General features: G+C 41.2%; 1 protein-coding gene across 2 annotated transcripts in view; it reads left to right on the top strand.

Moving 5' to 3' along the window:
- CACHD1 (cache domain containing 1) overlaps positions 1 to 21,767 on the top strand; it is a gene marked incomplete at its 5' end in the record, with an annotated part of 217,684 nt that overhangs the window by 104,128 nt on the left and 91,789 nt on the right. For both annotated transcript variants that reach the window (XM_082678734.1, XM_082678735.1), the window contains one exon: positions 8,925 to 9,073. In XM_082678734.1, the coding sequence (XP_082534860.1) occupies positions 8,925 to 9,073 (149 nt within the window). The remainder of the gene's footprint in view (positions 1 to 8,924; positions 9,074 to 21,767) is intronic.

Raw genomic sequence — 21,767 nt, 5'->3', positions numbered from 1 at the left:
AACTGCAGGCTCCCAGAGCCCTCCCAGCTGACCCCAGTGCCTCTAATTCATCCCCCACCCCACCCTGTTACTTAGAATGCTTCTAAGTTATACTTGGTGTTTATAAGTTATGCACAGATGCTTATACTCTAAATGAGAGTTTTACATGGTAAGAGTAATGGGACTGGGTTTCCTTTCCTTTTCTCTGTATCCCTCATGGGCCACCAGAGAATTCCTAAGTTCCAGTATATTTTAACTCCTTTCCTCCCTGATTCATAAACTAGGAAAACTTATCTCAAAAGTTGTAATGTAAAATGTTCGCTTTTCCTATATGCTGTGGCCCGTGCTCCTACCCCCTGCCCCAGTTCTCAGCCTCTTGAGTCTTTCGAAGGTGAAGATTAGGTTCAACTGCTTTTTCCTTGCGAAGGAACAGGCTGTAAACTTTCAAGTCCTGAGCACTTGCTTATTTTGGTTTAAAGGAACCTCAGCCCAGGGCTCCTGTTACAGTGAAGTGGGGAGAAGTGGGTTGAAGCCTGCCCTTCCTTTTGTTTCTTTTGTTATGATCTGGTTGTTAAGGGTAGAGTGGGGTGAAAAACAGGGTAAGAGCCCATTGAGCCCTTGAGTTGATAACCTTGGCTTTCAGGAGGCTCGGCTATGTGTTTCCGTGACTCTCCTGGAATATCTAGCACAAACTGCTGCCCAAACCAAACCCCATTACAATCTTTAAAGCAAACCTGTGTTTTGCTTAAAGAGAGAAGCTGCCACTCTCAACCGATTCCCAGGGCTCAGCCTCCTTCGGTTCTCTGGCATGTCAGCACTTGCCTCCTGTTTTTTCCATTGCACGCCTCCCCAGCTCAGCCACAGGGGCCCACCTCTCCCGGGATCAGGGTATGTGACCCTGGAGCCCAGACAGCCTTGCACATAAATCTTCCTGGTCCACCTGCAGTTCGTCTGTCAGCGGCTGCCCCACTTCTCCACTGGATGTGCTATTCCCACACATCCGTCAGACAGCCCTGAAGCCTCCGCGGGCCATTAGAAATTCAGACAGGCCCCACCCCATCTCCGGGTCTTCATCTGTCTTGTCCTGTATCATTGCCTGCCAGGCCCAGGCTCTTCCACCCTGAGACCTGAGCTCAGAGTGGATCGACAGCCACATCACAGCTATGGCCAGTTGCCATCAGGGTACCTTCTCTGAACTTGTCCTCTTTACTCAGCAAGACTTACTTCAGAGCAGCTTGTATTATCCAGGAAGCAGATGAAGATAGGGAACTGGACAGGCCCAGAGTTTCTGATGGGCTTGAACCGGATATGAGCAATATTCTAAGTTATCTGCCCTTTTTTGAACGGAAAGCAGGTTTTTCCAACATGGCAAGTAATGGTAGATTGAGAGGAAATGAATACAGTAAGGAACCTTTAAAGTCTCTTCTCAATGCTAGGTATACATGAAAGAAAAATGCATAGTGCAGTGGTTCAAGAGCATGGGTTCGATCTAATTATTTTTATTAGCTGATTGACTTGGGTAGGTTAACCTATCGGAACTATCTATAAGAATAGCATATAGCAATTACCAAGCATTGTAAGCATTAAAAAAAAAGGCATCACATAAAGTTGCACTTTCAAAGTGCCTGGCACATAGTAAGCAGTGGATAAATGCTAATTACTGTTATGTTATTAGTTTCTTGGGGGAAATGGAATCTTTAAATGAGGAAAGACCAACAATGAGTGGCACAGATGCAGAGTCCTAGGTAATTTGGGGAAAGAAGGTCCTGAGAAGGCTTCAAAGAGGTAAAAGCGGGGCTGGGACTGGAAGAATGAGTAGAACTTAGATCATTTGATCTGGGAGAGTTCACACTTTTCTGCAATTTGGAGGAGCTTGTAGCAGAAAGAGAGTGGAGCTGGGGATTAGAAGCAATGGTCTCTTTGTTTTCTGCACTTACTCAGCATGAGCTTGGGCGCGCAACTGAGCCTTGATTTCCTGATTGTAGAGAAGGGGCAGGGAATGTCTGCTCTGCCTAGCTCCCAGGGCTGTTGGAAGGCACACATGAGACGAGGCAGGTAAAAATGCTTTGAAAATCGCAAAGTGTGACACAGGAGTAAAGTCTTATTAGATCCTTACGTTTAGAAAAAGAGGATCCCAGAAGAGTCCCAAACTACCTACGACTGTTAACTATGTAACCTACATGACACAGTGCTGTGGAAGAGGCACCCACAGCCCTGGTAAGGTCCTAGCCCTGTGTTCACACAACCCTCCTGACTCTTCCTACGCTCTTTGGGATTCTCCACTCACAGAACCTGAGTCAGTACATAACGTCCCCCAAATAATCACAACAATGACAATAATAGTAGTAAGAACAACAAGAGTAAAACAAGTCACTACCATTTATTTGGCACATACAATCTGTTAGACACTCTGCTAGACACTTTATGAGCACTATCCCTCTTAGTTCTCAAACAATATCATGGAGCAGCTATTGTTATCTCCAGTTTAGAGGTAATTAAGTTGAGGGTTAGAGAAATCATTTACTTGGTTCCATTTACTGAGTAAGTGACAGAGCTTGACTTAACTCAAATTTCTTTGACTTCAAAGCTTAAGCTCTTTGTGCCATTTTGCTGTTAATTTTTAAGGGAAAAAATGCTTTTTCCCCTCCAGACTGTGTGCCAGGTTTCCTGTGGAGGATTAAGCATGAGGATATGAGCTAAATGAGTGAGTAAAATGGTTAACACGCAGGTAGTCCCTCTCCCGTTACTTACGGCTCTATTACTGGGAAATTTAAGCCCCACATTAATTCCTTATCACCACCATATGCTCTCTCCCTAGTCCAGAGACTGGGGTATAACAATGAGAATAATCCCTTGTACTCATCCTGGGCTTTATATACTCATTGTTTCATTTGAACATAACAAGAAGCCCTTGAAACTATGTTGTCCTGTTCTACTCATGAGGACACCAAGGCTAAGGGAAGTCAAAGAACTGGCCTAGATTCCCAGCTAATAATTGGGAGAGCTGTCTGGAATATTACAACTGTTACTAATAAAAATAATAGCAAGGGTAGGGTGTTTCTTATATCCTATAAACAGTGTACAACATGGAACAATGAGGAGGTTTCTTCCTTGAACTCTGGAAAGCAATGGCGTGATGTTCAGAGATGTTAAATCCTTGTGCTTGAGTATACTTAAAATTATGTCTATGTCACGGACATTTAAATAACCAAATCCTGAAACTTGCTGGAAAACGAAAGGTTTATTTTCTTGAGTAAATAAGGCTGGAGCCGAAGGAAAGGGGGATCAGCTATTAAATTCTTACCATGGCACAGAGGTTTCTGAATGTCAAATGTTAAACTCTTCTACATTCAATAGGAATTCTGCTATGAATCTTCAGTTCCCTAGGGTACCTTTCCTGTCTGTGCCTGTCAGCATCATTGTTACGTATTTTAAATAAAGCTTTCCCTAACATTCAAAACTCCTTCTGGCTCTTCCTTTTAGGAAAGAGGCATAAATAAAGTTTGTACTATGCCTTTGCATTTTTGTTTTCTTTTACCTTGTTCTAACTGTGTGCCCACCCCATCTCCACTCTTCAAGTAAAGCTAAGGTAAAAAGAGCTTTTAAAAAAAGGTGGGGGGCCCTCTGGGGAAGTATGCAAATGACAGAAATGTCTATGGGAAAATTAAGGGAAGTGAAATTCAGCAAGAAAGAAATTCATTGATGTTGTGATGAAACGTTGTCACTGGAGATGATGACAAATTAGAATCTGTTCCCATGGGGACCGGCGCGCTACCTACTCATCATTTGACCCGTGGCTGGATGCTGGCTAGCCGAAGAATTGACCCAAAAGATGACAAGATGGTTTCAGTCCCGTCATCTCATCAGCATTCAGGAACCCCTTAGGGGATGAAGGGGAGAGGATAAAGAAGGATAAAAGATGAAAGCTAAGCCATGGAAAGAAAAATGTTTTTAATTACAGTGAGGAGGATTGTGGGTCCACCTGTAGCTTTTTGCTGAGAATGTCCTTTGTTTTCGCCTGTCTGCAGGGATCATGGCAGGATACGCACGCAGAATCTGTCTGGCCTCTTGGAAGTTTCCGCCTTGGTAGCCAGTTCTCTCGCATTTAACAGATACGTTCAGGATTTAATCTTTCTGTGGGCTATCTTTACTCTAATAGATTGTTATGCTTGCCCAGCAACCTGGATTTGGTTGGCATGCTGAAAGAGATTGCTTTTCGAAAGGGAAAATCTGCCCCACGGTGGAGTGTGAGGTTTCTACTGTGAGTGACTGTCGCCGTCCTTGTCCAAAGGGCACAGGGTGGGTCATCTCAGGCAGTGGGGTCACAGGAGGCCAGGCACCCCCTGGGAATCCAGAGACCCTCAAGCTCCACATGCCTCTGTTTTTTCACACATAAAATAGGAATTACAATTTCATCTTACTACTCTGTGATGACATGAATTAACTCAGATGAAAACCCAGAGGAAAATACTGGATTCTGAAGTTCACTTCCTGCAGGATAGGAATGGTACATTCATTCTGTTCTCCTTCCAGGTTATGAACAAACTGGAACACCGTGGAGTAATCAGAACAGTTTAAGTTAGTTCAATGGAACTGATACCACAGTAGTCAGGTAACAGATAGGCATTGTTTTGGAGGATACATTATTTCAAATTCGGCCCGATCCCTTTTTCATATTGGCGATAGAATTTAGCAGTTCTAAACTTCTTCAATTTTTTGATTTTCATAGGAATTATGAAGCATTTTAAATGAAATGTAAACTATTAAAAATCTAATTCTTATTATAAAGTAATGAGGCTGTGTATTGCTTATGGTATCCTGCCGAGAATTTCACAGCAGTTGCTCAAACGGGTTTGAAAAGAAATGGCGAGGGAGGTTGCTGGTCTGTGTGTTTACAGAGTGAAGCAGTGTTGCATAAAGCCCGGAGCTTTGTTCCTAAAGCAGAATGCTATTGGCTTTAGATCCCAGCTTTACTACTTACTGGCTTTGTGACCTTGAGCAGGTTATTTAACCTTCAGCAACCACTTCTAGAAGATGGAGATGTGTACTTTATAGGGTTCTTTGAAGGATTAAATTGATATATGCTTGTGAGGTGCTCAGAATAGTGCCCTACACATAGTTAGCCCTCAACAGATGTTGGCAATTATTTGTTTTAAATAAACAAGATAGGGTGTCGCAGTATGAAACACGGGTTTCTGACCAAGAGGTGCGAATCCTAGTGGAGAGAGCTTGCTTCTGAGACCTTTTGTTCATTGCCTTGCGTGTCTGGGCTCTGCGTGCAAGTTAGTGCCTCCGCCTATGAAGAATGAAGCGTGAGACTCACCCTAACCAGGAGGCCAAAGGCAGATACCACCCCCTGCTCCCCAACCCCCGGGCAGGGCCAATCTCCCATCAGCCAGTAACCACCCCCCCTTGGGTTCTGCAACCCAAGGAACACTTAGTTCCACGGCCAGCCCACTCTGTGCCATGGCTGATCATGTTGCAGCTTCTCTTAAGTTAGGTTTGTCTGGGGCACCACAGCTGAGCAAGTGAACACACAGGTTTTATAGGCAAGACAGTTGTGAGTTCTGAATGAGTGAGTGGGTCCTTTTATTTTGTGGCTCATTGATATAAGGTGACAGTACCTCCATTGTAGGGTCCTTGTGCCTAGCATATGGTACCACTGTATGGCAGCTGTTATGATTTTCTGAAGAACCCTGAAACCTCATTGCAACAGGTTTATAATTCACAGGCTACAGTCTCGATAATTCTGATGATTTAGTTGCAGTGCTTCTGTCTGAGCAGCTCTGTTTAGCTTAGCTTCAACATGTTTATCTTAGGATGGAATTCCACCTATCCTGGGTGTTCCGGTTACTTGTTGCTGCATTAGAAAGCATCCCAACCTTAGTGACATAAACAACTGTTTCTTTATGCCTACGGATTCTGTGGTTCAGGCATTGCAAGGATGGCACCTCTGTTCCGTAATGTCTGGGGTTCCATCAGTGAAGCCTGGGGGCTGGAATTATCCAAAGGCTTCTTGACTCATATCCGGAGCAAGGACTGGGATGAAGACTTGCTCACCTAGGGCTGCCAACCAAGCACTTGACTGTGCCCTCTCCATGTGTCTTGGACTTCTTACAGCATGGTAGTTGAGAGCATTCCAAGAGAGACAGGCGGAAGCTGCATGCCCCTTTATGACCTAGCCTTGCAAGTTACATAGTGTCACTTTCTCTATGCTACTGGTAGAAGCCATCAAAAGCCTACCCAGATTCAAGCAGTGGGAGTAGAGGGACCCCCACTTCTAAATGGGGCACAGATTTTTATAAAATTACTGGAGTTATGGCTCAATCTTGGACATGTTAGGGCTTCTGACTTCTGCCTATAGCAAAGCAAGCCATACAATCTCTATTCCAACTACTTCACTCTGCAATTGCATAATGAAAGCAGCCAGAAACAATATGTAAACAAATGACTGTTTCAATAAAACTTTACTTATGAACACTGAAATTCAAATTTCATATAGTTATTAAATATCACAAAATACCTTTTAAAAAATTACATTTAAAAATGTAAGAGCCATTCTTAGCCCATTAAAAAATAGGCAGTGAGGCAAATTAGAATATCACGATGAACTGGATCTGACAGCCCTCAGAATAGGAGAAAATATTTGCAAACGAAACGACAGACAAAGGATTAATCTCCAAAATATACGAACAGCTCATGCAGCTCAATATCAAAAAACCAAACAACCCAATCAAAAAATAGGTGGAAGACCTAAATAGACATTTCACCAAAGACATACAGATGGCCAAGAGGCACATGAAAAGATGCTCAGCATCACTAATTATTAGAGAAATGCAGATCAAAACTACAATGAGGTATCACCTCACACTAGTTAGAATGGGCATCATCAGAAAATCTACAGACAACAAATGCTGGAGAGGGTGTGGAGAAAAGGGAACCCTCTTGCACTGTTGGTGGGAATGTAAATTGATACAGCCACTGTGTAGAACAGTATGGAGGTTTCTTAAACAACTAAAAATAGAACTACCATATGACCCAGCAATCCCACTACTGGGAATATACCCTGAGAAAACTATAATTCAAAAAGGAACATGTAACTCAATGTTCATTGCAGCACTATTTACAATAGCAAGGTCATGGAAACAACCTAAATGTCCATCAACAGATGAAGGGATAAAGAAGATGTGGCACATATATACAATGGAATATTACTCAGCCATAAAAAGGAACAAAATGGGGTCGTTTGTAGAGACGTGGATGGACCTAGAGTCTGTCATACAGAGTGAAGTAAGTCAGAAAGAGAAAAATATCACATGTTAATGCATGTATGTGGAATCTAGAAAAATAGTACAGATGAACCTATTTCCAGGGCAGGAATAGAGATGCAGATGTAGAGAACAGATGTGTGGACGTGGGGGGAAGGGGAGGCTGAGATGAACTGAGAGATTAGGTTTGACATAAATACACTATCATGTGTAAAATAGATAGCTAGTGGGAACCTGCTGTATAGCTCAGGGAGCTCAGCTCAGTCCTCTGTGATGACTTAGATGTGTGGGATGGGGGGTGGGGAGGTCCAAGAGGGAGGGGATATACACATACATATGGCTGATTCACTTCACTGTACAGCAGAAACTAACACAACATCGTAAAGCAATTATACTCCAATTAAAAAAAAAAAGAATATCATGATGAGCTAGATCTGGCTTTAAGTTAGAATTCTCCAAATGTGTAGAAGAAACACTGGGGTATTTCTCAAGTGTCTGTGTGTTTGGATATGTGTGAGGGAAAGAAATGTTTGCAATTTCCCTTTTCATTTTAGAAGTGAATTTGTGAAGATGTTATTTGGAATTTCAGTCCTTTCAAGCACACCTTATCTTTATCCTGTTACAGAACGTTTGTTCCCAAGGGCAATGAAGAAAGACACTTGTAGGTGGGAAATTTGAAGCAGATTTGAAAATCGGCTTGAAAATAACAAACGAAGATATTCTGATTTGGTTCCATGTTCTCAGCCTCCAAGCTGTTGGATTGTGCGAGATGCATGACCTAAAGGAGATGATTAGTTCTCCTCTAGTGTGCAGATAATGAATAGCTCTACAAAACCAATTAGCAATAATTCTATCAGTCACTGCATTTGGGTAACATTTTGTTTAAGGGGAAGAAAAACAACACAGTTTTCCTTAGAGATCTCTAATTAAGCTGTGATATTTGGTGGGAACAATGGAGAAAAAAGCAGTATGCTTAGCAATTTGCTTTTGCTATCCCCATATGAAAGTGTATTATGATGAAGTGTTCTGTTCACAGCAGTTAAGAAAGACATTTGTCCGTGTTGAAGGTGTAACAGACCAAACACAGATCTATTTCTAACAATGTATTTTGTTTTGTATGGATGTCTGCATTGCACAACTTCAGGGCTTTGCCATTCACATGGAAGGCTGTGAATGGCGGCCCCTGGAGTTGTGTAGCAGAAGATACTGAATATCATTTCCCTTCCTTCAAGTGTTTTCCTCCTGAAAAATCTGTGGGAATCGAGAACCATGAATAGTGGCATTTTTTCTTCCAATCACCATTGTTGCTCTGTAACTCCTAATACCCACTGTCATGCTGACAATAATATCAACAGACTTCGTTTTCTCCAGCAAGGCATTTTACGGATCAGCATTATTCTATCTGAATTTGAGCACACGGGTAGTTCTTAATGTATTATAATCTATTGTAAGATAGAAGTTATTATTTTACTGCTGTTGAAGTATTCTTCTGTGCCTTTTGGGCATTTTGCAATTTTTATTTCAGTTTACACAACGAAATAAGACTTGGGTGTGTGTTTATCTTACCTGAAGTTTACTGCAGGCAGCTTGTGACACAAATTGATGAACTTACAGGAAAAAGTACAATGGGTTATTGTCCTGGTCTTTCTATTTATTTTGCTTACTCTCATCCTACAGCTAGCCAAAAAAATCCGAGAGAAGTTCAACCGTTACTTGGATGTGGTCAACCGGAACAAGCAAGTTGTAGAAGCATCCTACACGGCTCACCTGACCTCTCCTCTAACTGCGATTCAAGACTGCTGTACTATCCCACCTTCTATGATGGAGTAAGACTTGGAATTTTTTGTTGTTGTTTAAACCAGGAATTGAATGGCTTTCCATGCATATTTAAGACACCTGTTTGTTTATTGCAAAATGTATTCCTGTCTTAAATTAGCTCTTTACCTTAACATAGACAAGTAATTCTTAAAGAAGTACGACTATATCCAGGAAACTCATGGACCTTCCCCGCTTGCCTTTTTGTCAGGCTGCAATCCAGGTTCAGAAGATCAAGCATTGTTTGAGTACAGAGTTGACTAAGTCTAGAAAATTGCAAACATTTTTTTCATGTGTTAACTAATGCGTCATGAATAAGACAGTTTCACTGATTCTGCTAATTTGCCTGATTTAAGGGAATGCTTTTTATCTTTGATACAAGAGTAGAAAAAACTCCCACTTCATACTTTATAGTGTTTTTAAAACTACCAAGGTAGATGTGGCTTCAGATAATATTGAAACAGAATGGTTGAGGATATTTTTATTTATTGGCATAGTGATATTTATATCTGGAGGTGTATAGGGCCATGTGATGCTGGAAACTGCTTGGAGGGGAAAGAACACTTATCTAGAGGTACAAAGAACTTAATTTTGATTTAGTCTCTAATTATCTGTGTGACCATAATCTAGTTACTTAATGTTTATTTGTATGCACAGTTTTCTATCAGTGGATAATAATCTCTATTATACCAATTTAGAATTGGCTGTTTACAATAGAATGACTAAAATAAGTTAACATACTTTAAAAATTATGAGTGTAAATGTTAGCATATTTAGTATGTATCACTCTTCTTTTTGCATAATAAATGCTCTTGAAGCTATGCAAAGGATGGAGACAACATAGTTTTTTGGTAGTTAAGTGATGCTTTGCTTCCACAAAGAAGTGTTTGCTTATTACAGCTTCTTGGTGGGCTAGGTAGGTAACAGAGCATCCTCAAGTCATTTTATTTCTCCATCTGTGTGATATTAAGATGAGTCTTTCTCTCTGGCTTAGCCTGTCTGCAACCTAGAGAAGCTCATATTAGTTTTTTGCTAAACTAAATGCAAAGTGTATACAATTTGGAATGAGACTGTCCGGATATGAATCTTAGCTCCAGGACTTAATACTCAGGTGGTCTCAGATATTTGATGTCTTTGACCCAGCCTGTCTTCATCCCTAGAACGGGATCAACGATGGATACTTCACAGGATGTTGTGAGCATTCAGTAAAATCAATTATGAAAGTATTTTGCAAATTGTAATGTTCTGAACAAATATCAGCCATGATACACATACTTTCCTATCATAGTGAACATTTCATTTTTCGTTACTGATCATTTTTATAGTTGGGGCATCAGTAGCTTAACGTTTTTGACAGTTTGTCTCTAACCTAAAAATAAAATAAGCGTCCAGTAGGGCTTCGAACCAAAGAAAAAACCATTTCCTGGCTGAAAGAAAAGATAGTATAATAAGGGAGAAGTCCTTAGAGCTAGAATTACGCTTAAAACACTGGTTCTCAACCAGGGTGATTTCCATTCCCCTTCATCCCCAGGGATATTTGGCAATGTCTGGAAACATTTTCAGTTGTCACAATTGGAAGGTGGGGACCGTTGCTACTGACATGTAGTGAGGAGAGGCCAGGGGTGCTGCAAACATCCTATAATGCACAGGACAGCCCTGCAAAACAAAGAATTATCTGGCTCAGAATGTCAGTAGTGCAGAAGTTGCCTCAGAAGATGGGAGATCTTCATGAAATTCCTAGGTGGAACTACTCTAGATGAAACAAAAAGCTTGAATTGACTGGCGTCTACTTGTAAATCTACCTAGTATGTCACCTCCCCATTATTTTCCCCCTTCGTGAATTTCTATTCATGTTTCAAGAAGTAATTCAATAATTTGCCTCGCTCCATAGCTTCCGGTTACCTCTTTTTTTCCCCTCTCCTTGTTTACCTTTGCCCTGGAGGAATTCACTGCTCCCTCATCTTTGTTCCCATAGTAAGTTTCCTCCATCTCTATTATAGTGTAGAGCTGAATGTTTCACATGTAGTTGTTGGTAGGTCTGCCTCCCCTGCTGTTCTGGGCAGGGATTACACCTCATCCATTTTCATCCCAGTACCTCGCAATTGTGTTTGATTACTATTTATTGGGATCTGGAATGGTTTGGATATGGGGATGAGTAAGAGGATGGAATTTCTACTTGAGAGTAATTTCTGCTCTCAAGAATTAAAAAATTATTGGGTGGGGGCCAAATACTGAACATAATAAATAGTTAGGGCAAAATGTGACACAGCGGAGAGGTGCCGTGGTTCCGCTAAGCAGAGTACTATACCAGGTGGGTGGCATCACCAGAGATTCTGTGAACTTCAGAAGTGTGCATCTAGACCTAGAGATTATCATACTAAGTGAAGTCAGTCAGACAGAAAAAGACAAATATTCTATGATATCACTATAATCTAAAATGCAGTACAAGTGAATTTATTTACAAAACAGAAACAGAGTCACAGACATAGAAAACAAAGCTATGGTTACCCAAGGGGAAGTGGGGGGTTAGATAAATTAGGAGTATGGGATTAACAGATACTACCATATATAAAATAAACAACAAGGATTTACTGTATAGCACAGGGAACTATATTCAATATCTTGTAATAACCTATAATGGAAAAGAATCAGAAAAAAGATATATATCTGAAGCACTTTGCTGTACACCTGAAACTAACACAGTATTGTGAATCAGCTATACTTCAATTTTTTTTTAAGTGTGCATCTTGTTTGATCTGGTCATTTGGAAGAATATCACAAGGAAATAATGACATGTTTATAAAGATAAATTTGTAAACAGAGTCATTGTAGTGCCATTTAGAATAGCGAATATTGTATATATTCCTAAATTTCTAATAATAGGAGATTAGTTAAGGAAATTATGTCACATTCAAAAAGGTGATAACATAAGATGCAGCCATGCTGTAGAAGAGAATTTGCTGACTTGTGAAAATGGCCATACATGCATACACACACTGTACACATCTCAAGTTTGGGAAGACTTACATCAGAATGTTTTGGAGTAGGGCTTCCCTGGTGGCACAGTGGTTGAGAGTCCGCCTGCCGATGCAGGGGACACGGGTTCGTGCCCCGGTCCAGGAAGATCCCACATGCCGCGGAGCGGGTGGGCCCGTGAGCCACGGCCGCTGAGCCTGCGCGTCCGGAGCCTGTGCTCCGCAACGGGAGAGGCCGCAACAGTGAGAGGCCGCAACAGTGAGAGGCCACAACAGTGAGAGGCCCTAGTACTGCAAAAAAAAAAGAAAAATATTTAATAAAATATGTGGATAAGTAATAAAGTAGGTCACAAAGCAGCATGTATAGTATAATTTCAATTTAAAAATATATATATAGGGCTTCCCTGGTGGCGCAGTGGTTGGGAGTCTGCCTGCCAATGCAGGGGACACGGGTTCGAGCCCTGATCTGGGAAGATCCCACGTGCCATGGAGCAACTGGGCCCGTGAGCCACAGCTGCTGAGCCTGCGCGTCTGGAGCCTGTGCTCCGCAACGGGAGAGGCCACAACAGTGAGAGGCCCCAACAGTGAGAGGCCCGCGTACCGCAAAAAAAAAAAAAAAAAAAAAAATGTTTTGGAATAAAGACAGTGGTTTCCATTTTGAATATGCTAGGATAAGGCTTGAGGTCTGAGATACAGTCCATCCAGCCATTTGGCAAAAACTAGTGGTCTACCTTTAAGTGAATATAATAAACCGTAAAATGTAGTTTCTGCCCTCCAGGAATTTCTCACTTAGTTCAGTTTAACATCTAAGAGACTTGAATTATACTTCTAGCAGGACCGATGCTGAGTAAGCAGATGAGTATGAGAGGCTGTTCCTCCTTTAGAGGCTGGACTTCTGTGTTGAATGTAGAATGGAAACTGTGGAACCGCAATGCAATCTTCTCTCCTTACTAGGAGTAGTTGACAGAGCCAAGAGCTGCCATTTGGGGTGAATCTGGTAAAACCAGAAGAGTTCTGATGATAAAGCTGAGTATTCAGAAGATGTACAGATGACAAAAAACAGATTCCCTCTTAAAGAGAGATCTGATCACAACCGTCCGCAGCTGAAAGTGGCAAGCGACAACTATCCTTCTCTTAGACTGAGTCTTCTTGGCTAAACAAGAAGCTCACTTGCCAGAGAATGTGTGTAGGAATTTTTGGAGTGAACACTGAGCTGACACTTCTCTAGGCATTGGCTAAGCACAAATACTTTGTAAAATTGAGGCTCTTTCACCTTTTTAATGAAGATTCAAAGATGGGAAGAGTTAATAGTAAGTTTCTGCTGTGAACTGGGGTAGGAATCCTTAGCTGCCCTTTTTCCAGTTTCTCATAAAATACTTTAATCTGCATTTTTTAACCATTGTGGTATCCTAGTGTGGACATTTTCAGTCCCTCTTTCTTATATTTCAATCCCTCCGAAAAAGTCTCCATTTTGAATCTCAGGGAGTCCATGTTGGAGTTAAATGCAGAAACGAAGAACTCCCAGTCTTGAGAAGCAATGTAAGGAAATTACTAAAAACAGGTTATCGTCTATGTCAAGAGATACTGTTTTTTCTCTTATGGAAGCAACATAAAGTTTCTTTTTAAAATAAATATACCTAAATTTAAAAAACGCATTAATTAAAATGAAAATATTAAGGGAATGTGACCAAAGTTTTGAAGATGATCGATATGGTAATGACTGAAGTTAAGGAAAAATGGGCTCAAGATTGTTGAGAGAAGTCCTTCCAAATTGTAAGATTTTACTGTCCTATAAAGCAAACAACTTTTTTTTTTTTTTTTTTGGTGAGGGGGATGCGGATGGACCGCACTGTGCAGCTTGTGGGGTCTTAGCTCTCCGACGAGGGATTGAACCCAGCAGTGAAAGTGCGGAGCCCTAACCACTGGACCTCCAGGAAATTCCCTATAAAGCAAACTCTTTATGCCCATGAACTGGCCACAATCATATGCACTAATAATGCCATTATAGTAAATATAAGCAAGTGGACTTGAGATAAGGGATCACCAGTCTTATATCTGGATCTTATCCATTCTTAAGTACGTGGGCCCTGTAAACATTTTTAAAAATGCAACAGTGACCCAATAGCACTCGAGCTATTTATTACTAACATTGTATCTGTAGCCCATTGACCTTGCTTCTCCAACTGTATTAAGGACAAGTTAGCACTAGGCCAAAATTTTTATGACTGATTTTAACCAATGGCTAATTTTTATATTTTAGGCCTAGAATTTTATTTTTACTGATTTATAATCCATATGTGATTTTTTTTTTTTTTTTTTTTTTTGCAGTACGTGGGCCTCTCACTGTTATGGCCTCTCCTGTTGCAGAGCACAGGCTCCAGACGCGCAGGCTCAGCGGCCATGGCTCACGGGCCTAGCCGCTCCGCGGCATGTGGGACCTTCCTGGACCGGGGCACGAACCCGTGTCCCCTGCATCGGCAGGCGGACTCTCAACCACTGTGCCACCAGGGAAGCCCCATATTTGATTTTTGTCACTAAAGCTTGATAATGCATATTTTTAAAAAATAAAATGCCCAGTTCTGAAGAGAGAGGAACTTTAAAGCACTCTATTATTGAATATTCTGCAGAATACACCCTGAAGGTTATACGATGATGACAACAGAGAGAACCTGCAAAGCAGCAGAAAATTGATTTTTTTCAGATGATTTTGATACTTTGCTTCTCAGACCAGTCAACTCTTCTTACTCAGGAGCCCTGGAAGTTAATTATTTTGTACAGGGTCCTGCATAGTGATTAGGTATTCTGTCAATATTTGTTGAAGGAATGATGTGAAGAATTAATATTATCTAACGTGGAAAAAAATAGGCTGTGGTTTAATCTAAGACAAACTCATTTTCAATGGTATTACTTTAAATAGCATAATTTTGAGAATGAGTTTATTCACTCGTGTAATTTAATTTACAGCTCCCTTTGTGTTGTAATGGGTTAGGTGGTGAGGGTCCACAAGATCCTGGGCTCCCTCGCAAGGATTGCAGAGACACAGAAACACCTAATAATGCCCGTGGTCTGTATCTGGCCTACAAGTGTGTTTATCTTGGCTCCCCGAGATGTTTTAAAAGTTTTTAAATTTGTAAGTTTTAAAATCTGTTGCCTACCTTTAAAATTTAGGGGAATTACACAGTTTAAAAATCCAAACTTCAGGGATTTCCCTGGTGGTGCCGTGGTTAAGAATCCACCTGCCAATTCAGGGGACATGGATTCGAGCCCCAGTCCAGGAGGATCCCACACACCGTGGAGCAGCTAAGCCCATGCACCACAACTACTGAGCCTGCGCTCTAGAGCCAGCGAGCCACAACTACTGAGCCCACATGCCACAACTACTGAAGCTCACATGCCTAGAGCCCATGCTCCGCAACAAGAGAAGCCACTGCAATGAGAAGCCCGTGCACCACAATGAAGAGTAACCCCCGCTCAACACAACTAGAGAAAGCCTACGCGCAGCAACGAAGACCCAATGCAGCCAAAAATTAAAAAAAAAAAAAGAAATCCAAATTTCTGTCCTCTCTAAAATCAGATCTGACGATGATGGGTCCACATTCACACTGGGCAGTAGTCAGCTTCTGTGACGAGCATCCCCCTTTGAAGACAGCCTGCATTCTCCCCTTCACCACAGTCCCCACTAGCTCCTATCGCATTACACCCAGCCTATTCCCCTGACTTTCATTACCTGCTTGGCCCACGTTAGCATGTGATATAATGTTAATAAATTTTTAAAATGTCTTATCCATGTGCATTCCCTGATATGCCATCTTAAACATACGTGCTCCTTCTGTCAGGTTTAAATATAGCTCCTTTATACATAATACTGAGAATATCTTTCCCCGAAACCCGGCTTGCCACAGAGATTGGGTTATCCTGTGCACATCTGAAGCTGTTATTTTATCAGCAGGCCCTGCTAACCCTTGACTTTTTCATAAATCAGTCAATAATTTTGTCTTCCACATCTCTTAATCCATTTCTCTCCTTCCTTCCCCAGTTTCTTTTGTAGGTGCTCCTGCCTGGTAACATTCTTATTTTTTATTTTTGATATCTTTATTTAAGGAAACAGGAACAATGGAGAGGTTAAACCAGGGAGGAAGTACTGGGAAAATGAACTGAGATTTTTATTCTTTTTTGTGTCTCCAAGTAGGATTCAGTGCTGTTATCCTCACTTAATTAATACTTGTTAATTGGATACTCATGGTGAGAGCTGGCATTAAGGCGTCTAGGCCAGGTGTGAGATGAGCAAAGTCATGTTCTGATGGAGCTGCAGTAAGTAAGCAACTTGTTTTCAAGGCTCTCCGCAGCCAGCCACCCGAAGCTAGGAGACTTCAGCCTTAGAGAGAATTCTGTCATACCCATCAGGGGAGACTTAAAAAGCTTCATTGATTCTCAAAAGTGAAGAAACTCTGGACACCATTGTTAAATTGGATTTTTGCTATTTTACAGGGAGTCCTTAGATTTGGGACATCCACTGAGATTGATACCGTCACCAAGGAAGGCATAGAGGACTCATCTCACTTTCTGAGAACCCAAATTCAATGCATCCCCCAGCTGGCACCCACTAGAACACTATGATTTCAGGAATCAGGTCTTATCCTTCAACCTGTTGAGGGTATTGTGCTGCAGACAAAGCAACTAGCATAGGTTCTGATGCAAGAACACAGCCTCCTGATTACAGTTCTCATGAATAAGCCCATATTATAACTCTATTAGTCAGGGTTCTCCAGAGAAACAGAATCAATAGGATGTGTGTGAGAGAGAGGAAGAGAGATTTATTTTAAAGAATTTGCTCACATGATTGTGGAGATCAAGTCCCAGATCTGCAGGGTAACCCAGCAGGGGCTGGAGACCCAGGAAGAGTTACAGTTCCAGTCTGCTGGAAGAATTCCTTCTGCTTGGGGAAGTCAGTCTTTGTTCTATTAGGGCCTTTAACTAGGTAAGGCTCACCCACAAGTCCCCTGATTTAAATGTTGATAATCCAATAATAATAATCCCTTTGCAGAAATATCCAGAATAGTCTCTGACCAAATATCTGGACACTCTGGCCCAGCCCCATTGACATATAAAATTAACCATCACACCCTCTTAGAGAAAGGATAGAAAATTGGTCTACAAAACCTACCTTTGAAGTTGAATTTTTACTAACCCTCAGGGTTAGATTGGAGGATTCCAGACTCTCATTCCTGGAACTTTCTAGTGTTCTCCTAGACTGCTTCTCTTTAAAAAAAAAAAAAAAAAAAAAGTTAATGCCCATGTTAATGAGCTGCCTGCAAAGGAGTGAAGGCATTTGAATAAGTCTTTATCCATGTAGATTGGTTGTATATTTTGTGGTATGATTTAGATGTTGTGCAAATTTCTGTGTTCACATTTTAAGTTCTTCAAGTATTATTGACATCATAGGAACCAGAAATAAGTTAGAGAGTTGTTTTTAATTTTGATGATTCACATGCTGACATATAATGTTCAGATTCCTGTACTAGGCTCCTTAGGATTCTTTAGGGACTAAAGAGCATCAGGTCCTGGCTTGTGATTGCCTTTTCCCCCCCCCCCCCCCGGTACGTGGGCCTCTCCCTGTTGTGGCCTCTCCCGTTGCGGAGCGCAGGCTCTGGACGCGCAGGCTCAGCGGCCATGGCTCATGGGCCCAGCCGCTCCGCGGCATGTGGGATCTTCCTGGACCGGGGCACGAACCCGTGTCCCCTGCATCGGCAGGCGGACTCTCAACCACTGCGCCACCAGGGAAGCCCCCCCTTTTTTTTTTAAACTGAACTCAAACATGAGCTTTCTTTCATTTTTAAAAGGAGGCGAGCCTCTTTTTAAATACCTTATTTTTAAATCAATTCAGTCTCTATCATGGTAGAAAAGAAACATCTTAAGCAGTAAAGACAGCTTTCCTGTTCAGTTTAAATTCAGTTGTGATACAGATTATATCATAGGAATATAGTACTAAGACCAGATGGGCCTCTGCTCTGCCGGTTTGCTGTGTGATCTTGGAAAGTTCACTTAACCTTTTTAGTCCATAGCTTCCTCAACTGTAAACTGAGCAGTTTGAACTATACTCCAGAGAGCCAACTCAAGATTTATTTGGGCAACTTTTCCTGCTGCCCAAATTTGTAAATTCTAGCTTTGTTAGGGGATTTTTCTTCATCTTTTTGAGAGCTACCTAGAAAAAAAAAAAAAGATGATATTATGCAGCAAGACCTACAGAGGTTAAATTACTCATTTATTCATTAACTTAAAAAAGTAAACATTTGTGGAATGGTTTATGGAAGAAGCATTTCAGCTGAGTCTTGAAGCAGGAAAAGGATTTGAACGTATAGGGGTATGGAGAGAGAGCTCTCCAGGAGAGAAAGGTCAATTTAAAGAAACCCCCATGGAAGGAAAAGGCCAGGAACACTGAAGAGGACATTGTGTCTGGGGGAAGTGATGGAAGAGGCAGCTGAGAAATTGGATTAATATCAGATTGTAGAGAACCTCAAATTCTAGACTGAATAACTCAGGAGACCTTAAGCTCTGTAAATGAAATGAAGGACAATTCTCTTGCTTCCATGTGTCTTTGATGCGTGGTAGACACTCAGTAAATACTGGTTGTTTGAATGAGAGAATTTAAAATTTTCGAGAAAGGGAATGAAATGATGATCCCCTTTAAGGGGATTTTACTTGTCCACCATGTAACTACTAGAAGACCTAGTTTGATTTCATTTACATAGGCAAGGAACAAGAAGGGGGACTGAACTTGGCTGTTGGCACCCACTGTTGGGTATTGGAAGAGGGAGGAATTGAAGGTGACTGAGGTTGATTCTGGATAGCTGTGAGAGTGGTTGATATCAGATTCTAAGTCATATTTCTATCCTGTGTGCCTTTTCATCTTTCTTCTTGTTACACTTGAGTTCAGGGACCCTGTCAACTTTGTTTTCAGTACCTTGCTTGAACAGGTCCTTAATATATATTTGCTGAAGGAGTTCATGCATGGTAGCAAACCTGATTTGGTCTTTAGTTTGAGTACAGGCAGTGATGATGATGTCAGAATTACTGAGCTACTTTACCTCTAGGCAGAAATTCAAATACTTTTATGCCCATTCAAGATGGTCGTCGTTTTCATCTGAGTATTATTCCATTGTGATAAGCTCTGATAGGAAACTTAAGTTGATGTTGACTTAGTTATCTCAGTTATTAGCTAGATTCAATCAATAATAATAATAGATATGAATAATTATTATAACAATACTAATGATTATTATGCAGGGTGAATTTAAAAGCACAAAATTTCCAGATATCTATGTATATGTCTCTTTCAACTCAACTTGTCTGTATCATGTTCAAGATAGTTAAGTGCAAGACATCGTGCTAGACCCTGTCTGATAGACAAAGGTGAATAAAGCAGTTTGTACCTTTAGGAGCTCAGAGGGTGCAGAGTAAACTAAGCAGACTGTGTCAAGTGTCATGAAAAACCCAAAGACTTTTTTAGAAGAAAAAGTGATTATGAACAGAGGTCTCTGAGCACTCAGGCTTGGTAGAAGAGTGGTAGTTGAGGTCTTGAAGAGTAGAACTCCTGCAGACATATCTAGGGGAAAGGATGCTTCAGACCAGAAAACAGCAAGCATCATAAAGCATTGAGTGTGGTGAGGGGTAAGATATAGCTGGAATGGCAGATAAGAGATGTATGGGGTGGGCTCAGAATCCTTGATTGCCTGGACAAATTTCCCTCTGTAAACAGTAGGTTTTAAAGCAAAGAAAGACTGTGGTTAAGGTCTGAGATTTGGGTAAGTTAATTCGTTGGCAAGTGAAGGATAAACTGTGGTGAAGAGACAAGTTGTTTGTCAAGCTGGGCCACCCTAATAATCTAGGAGAAAAGTAAGGACACCTCAAGGAAGGATTGTAGCAAAACAAAAGATGTCCTGGGTGGTGATGGGTTACCTAGAATATTACCCATAGACAGGGAATATAGAATATATAGATTCTGCCAACTAGATTTTATTGGAGATCTGGGTGCGGAGGAAGATTTTAAAAGATGATTCTAAATTTTAAGTTGAACATCTCAGAGGAGAGGAATTATTAACTAACAATGAAAATAAGAGCAAAAGATATTTAAGAGGAAGGTGAATTCAGTATGAACATGCTGATTTTGAATTTAAGTCACATGTGGATCATTCTTAGGAGGTGTTTGGCAAGCAGTTGAGTTTTTGGGTTTTTTAAATTTATTTGTATTGGGGTGTGTTGGGTCTTTGTTGCTGCCCTCAGGCTTTTTCTAGTTGCGACGAGCAGGGGCTACTCTTCATTGTAGTGCGCGGGCTTCTCATTGCGGTGGCTTCTCTTGTTGCAGAGCACGGGCTCTAGGCGCATTGACTTCAGTACTTGTGGCTCGCGGGCTCTAGAGTACAGGCTCAGTAGTTGTGGCGCACAGGCTTTGTTGCTCCGTAGCATGTGGGATCTTCCCGGACCAGGGATCGAACCCATGTCCCCTGCATTGGCAGGCGGATTCTTAACCACTGCCCCACCAGGGAAGCCCAGCAGTTGAGTTTTTAGCCTGTAGCATCACTTTACTTTCATCCCACAGATGTTTTCACCCCCCCCAACTATGTTATATGCATGGCAGTTCAGGGGAGAGGGCATAGTGGAAAGGTATAGTTTTAATGCTGTGCTGATGCACACTTGAGTTTCGTATAAAATGATGTTTCTAGGCATAACAGCTGATCCACATGTGGGCAAATCCTATTTTTTCCAGCCCTATTTCAAGGTGGTGCACATGAAAAAAAATGATAAAAATTGTTTAACCCTATATACATTTTATTTCTTATTATTACTGTTCTTATGAGAAACAAAGCACTGTGACTTAGCCAGGTGCTTTTGCGCTAATGACTCTCGTTCTATTTTTCTTTGGGTAACACAAGGTCAAATAAAGTGACAAGCGTGGTTCTTGACCACTGAGTTTAATTTTATCGCAGGTCCTGTTCCTTCCACAGGAAGATGTGTTTTGTGTTTTTGCCCTCACAGTACTGAAAGGTGAATCTCAGTCTTTCAAGTGTTCTCCCTGCCTTATCTCACAATTTCATCTCCAGTCCACTTAAAAATTATTATTACCTGCAGGCAGGCGAAATGTTACAGATACAGTCTTTATGGATATTGGTACCAGAAGGACTTGCGTTGAGCTCAAAATTCAACAAAGATTTTGTAGAACACCTTACATTTCAGAAGGCCTACTCAGTTACAATATCTAACTTATGTAAAAGAGTTACATATGTTTATGCTTCAGTAGAATACTTTCTTCTGTAAACATTATTTTACTTACATTACCTTCTTCCTATGATCCTATCAGTCCAGTTGGGTACAGTCCCCCTCCTCCTGCATTTTGCACATGAGGAAATAGGCTCGGAGGGATTGTGTCAGGACTCTGGGGAACTGGGTGTGGAGCCCAGGTTTGCTGATTCCAAATCATGTTTTCTTTTAATGGTAAAATATTTTGACCAGTGGTAAAATCGGAATGGCTTATCTGCCCATTGAAATGCTGAACTATGTATTCCTTCTTAGAATTTCACTTGAGGCTATTGTATGACCCTCTGAAGTTTCTAAATTGGCTGAATATTAAGCTCCCACGGTCTGGTTAGTTTATCTCTCAGTCTTAAAACCATGTTACTGCAGTAGTCTGTGTCATTTCCGTGTGTGTGTGTGTGTGTGTGTGTGATATTTATAA

Source organism: Grampus griseus (assembly GCF_964374135.1).
Source record: "Grampus griseus genome assembly, chromosome: 1".
Classification (NCBI taxonomy): domain Eukaryota; kingdom Metazoa; phylum Chordata; class Mammalia; order Artiodactyla; family Delphinidae; genus Grampus; species Grampus griseus.
This window is presented reverse-complemented; position numbering and strand designations above follow the sequence as displayed.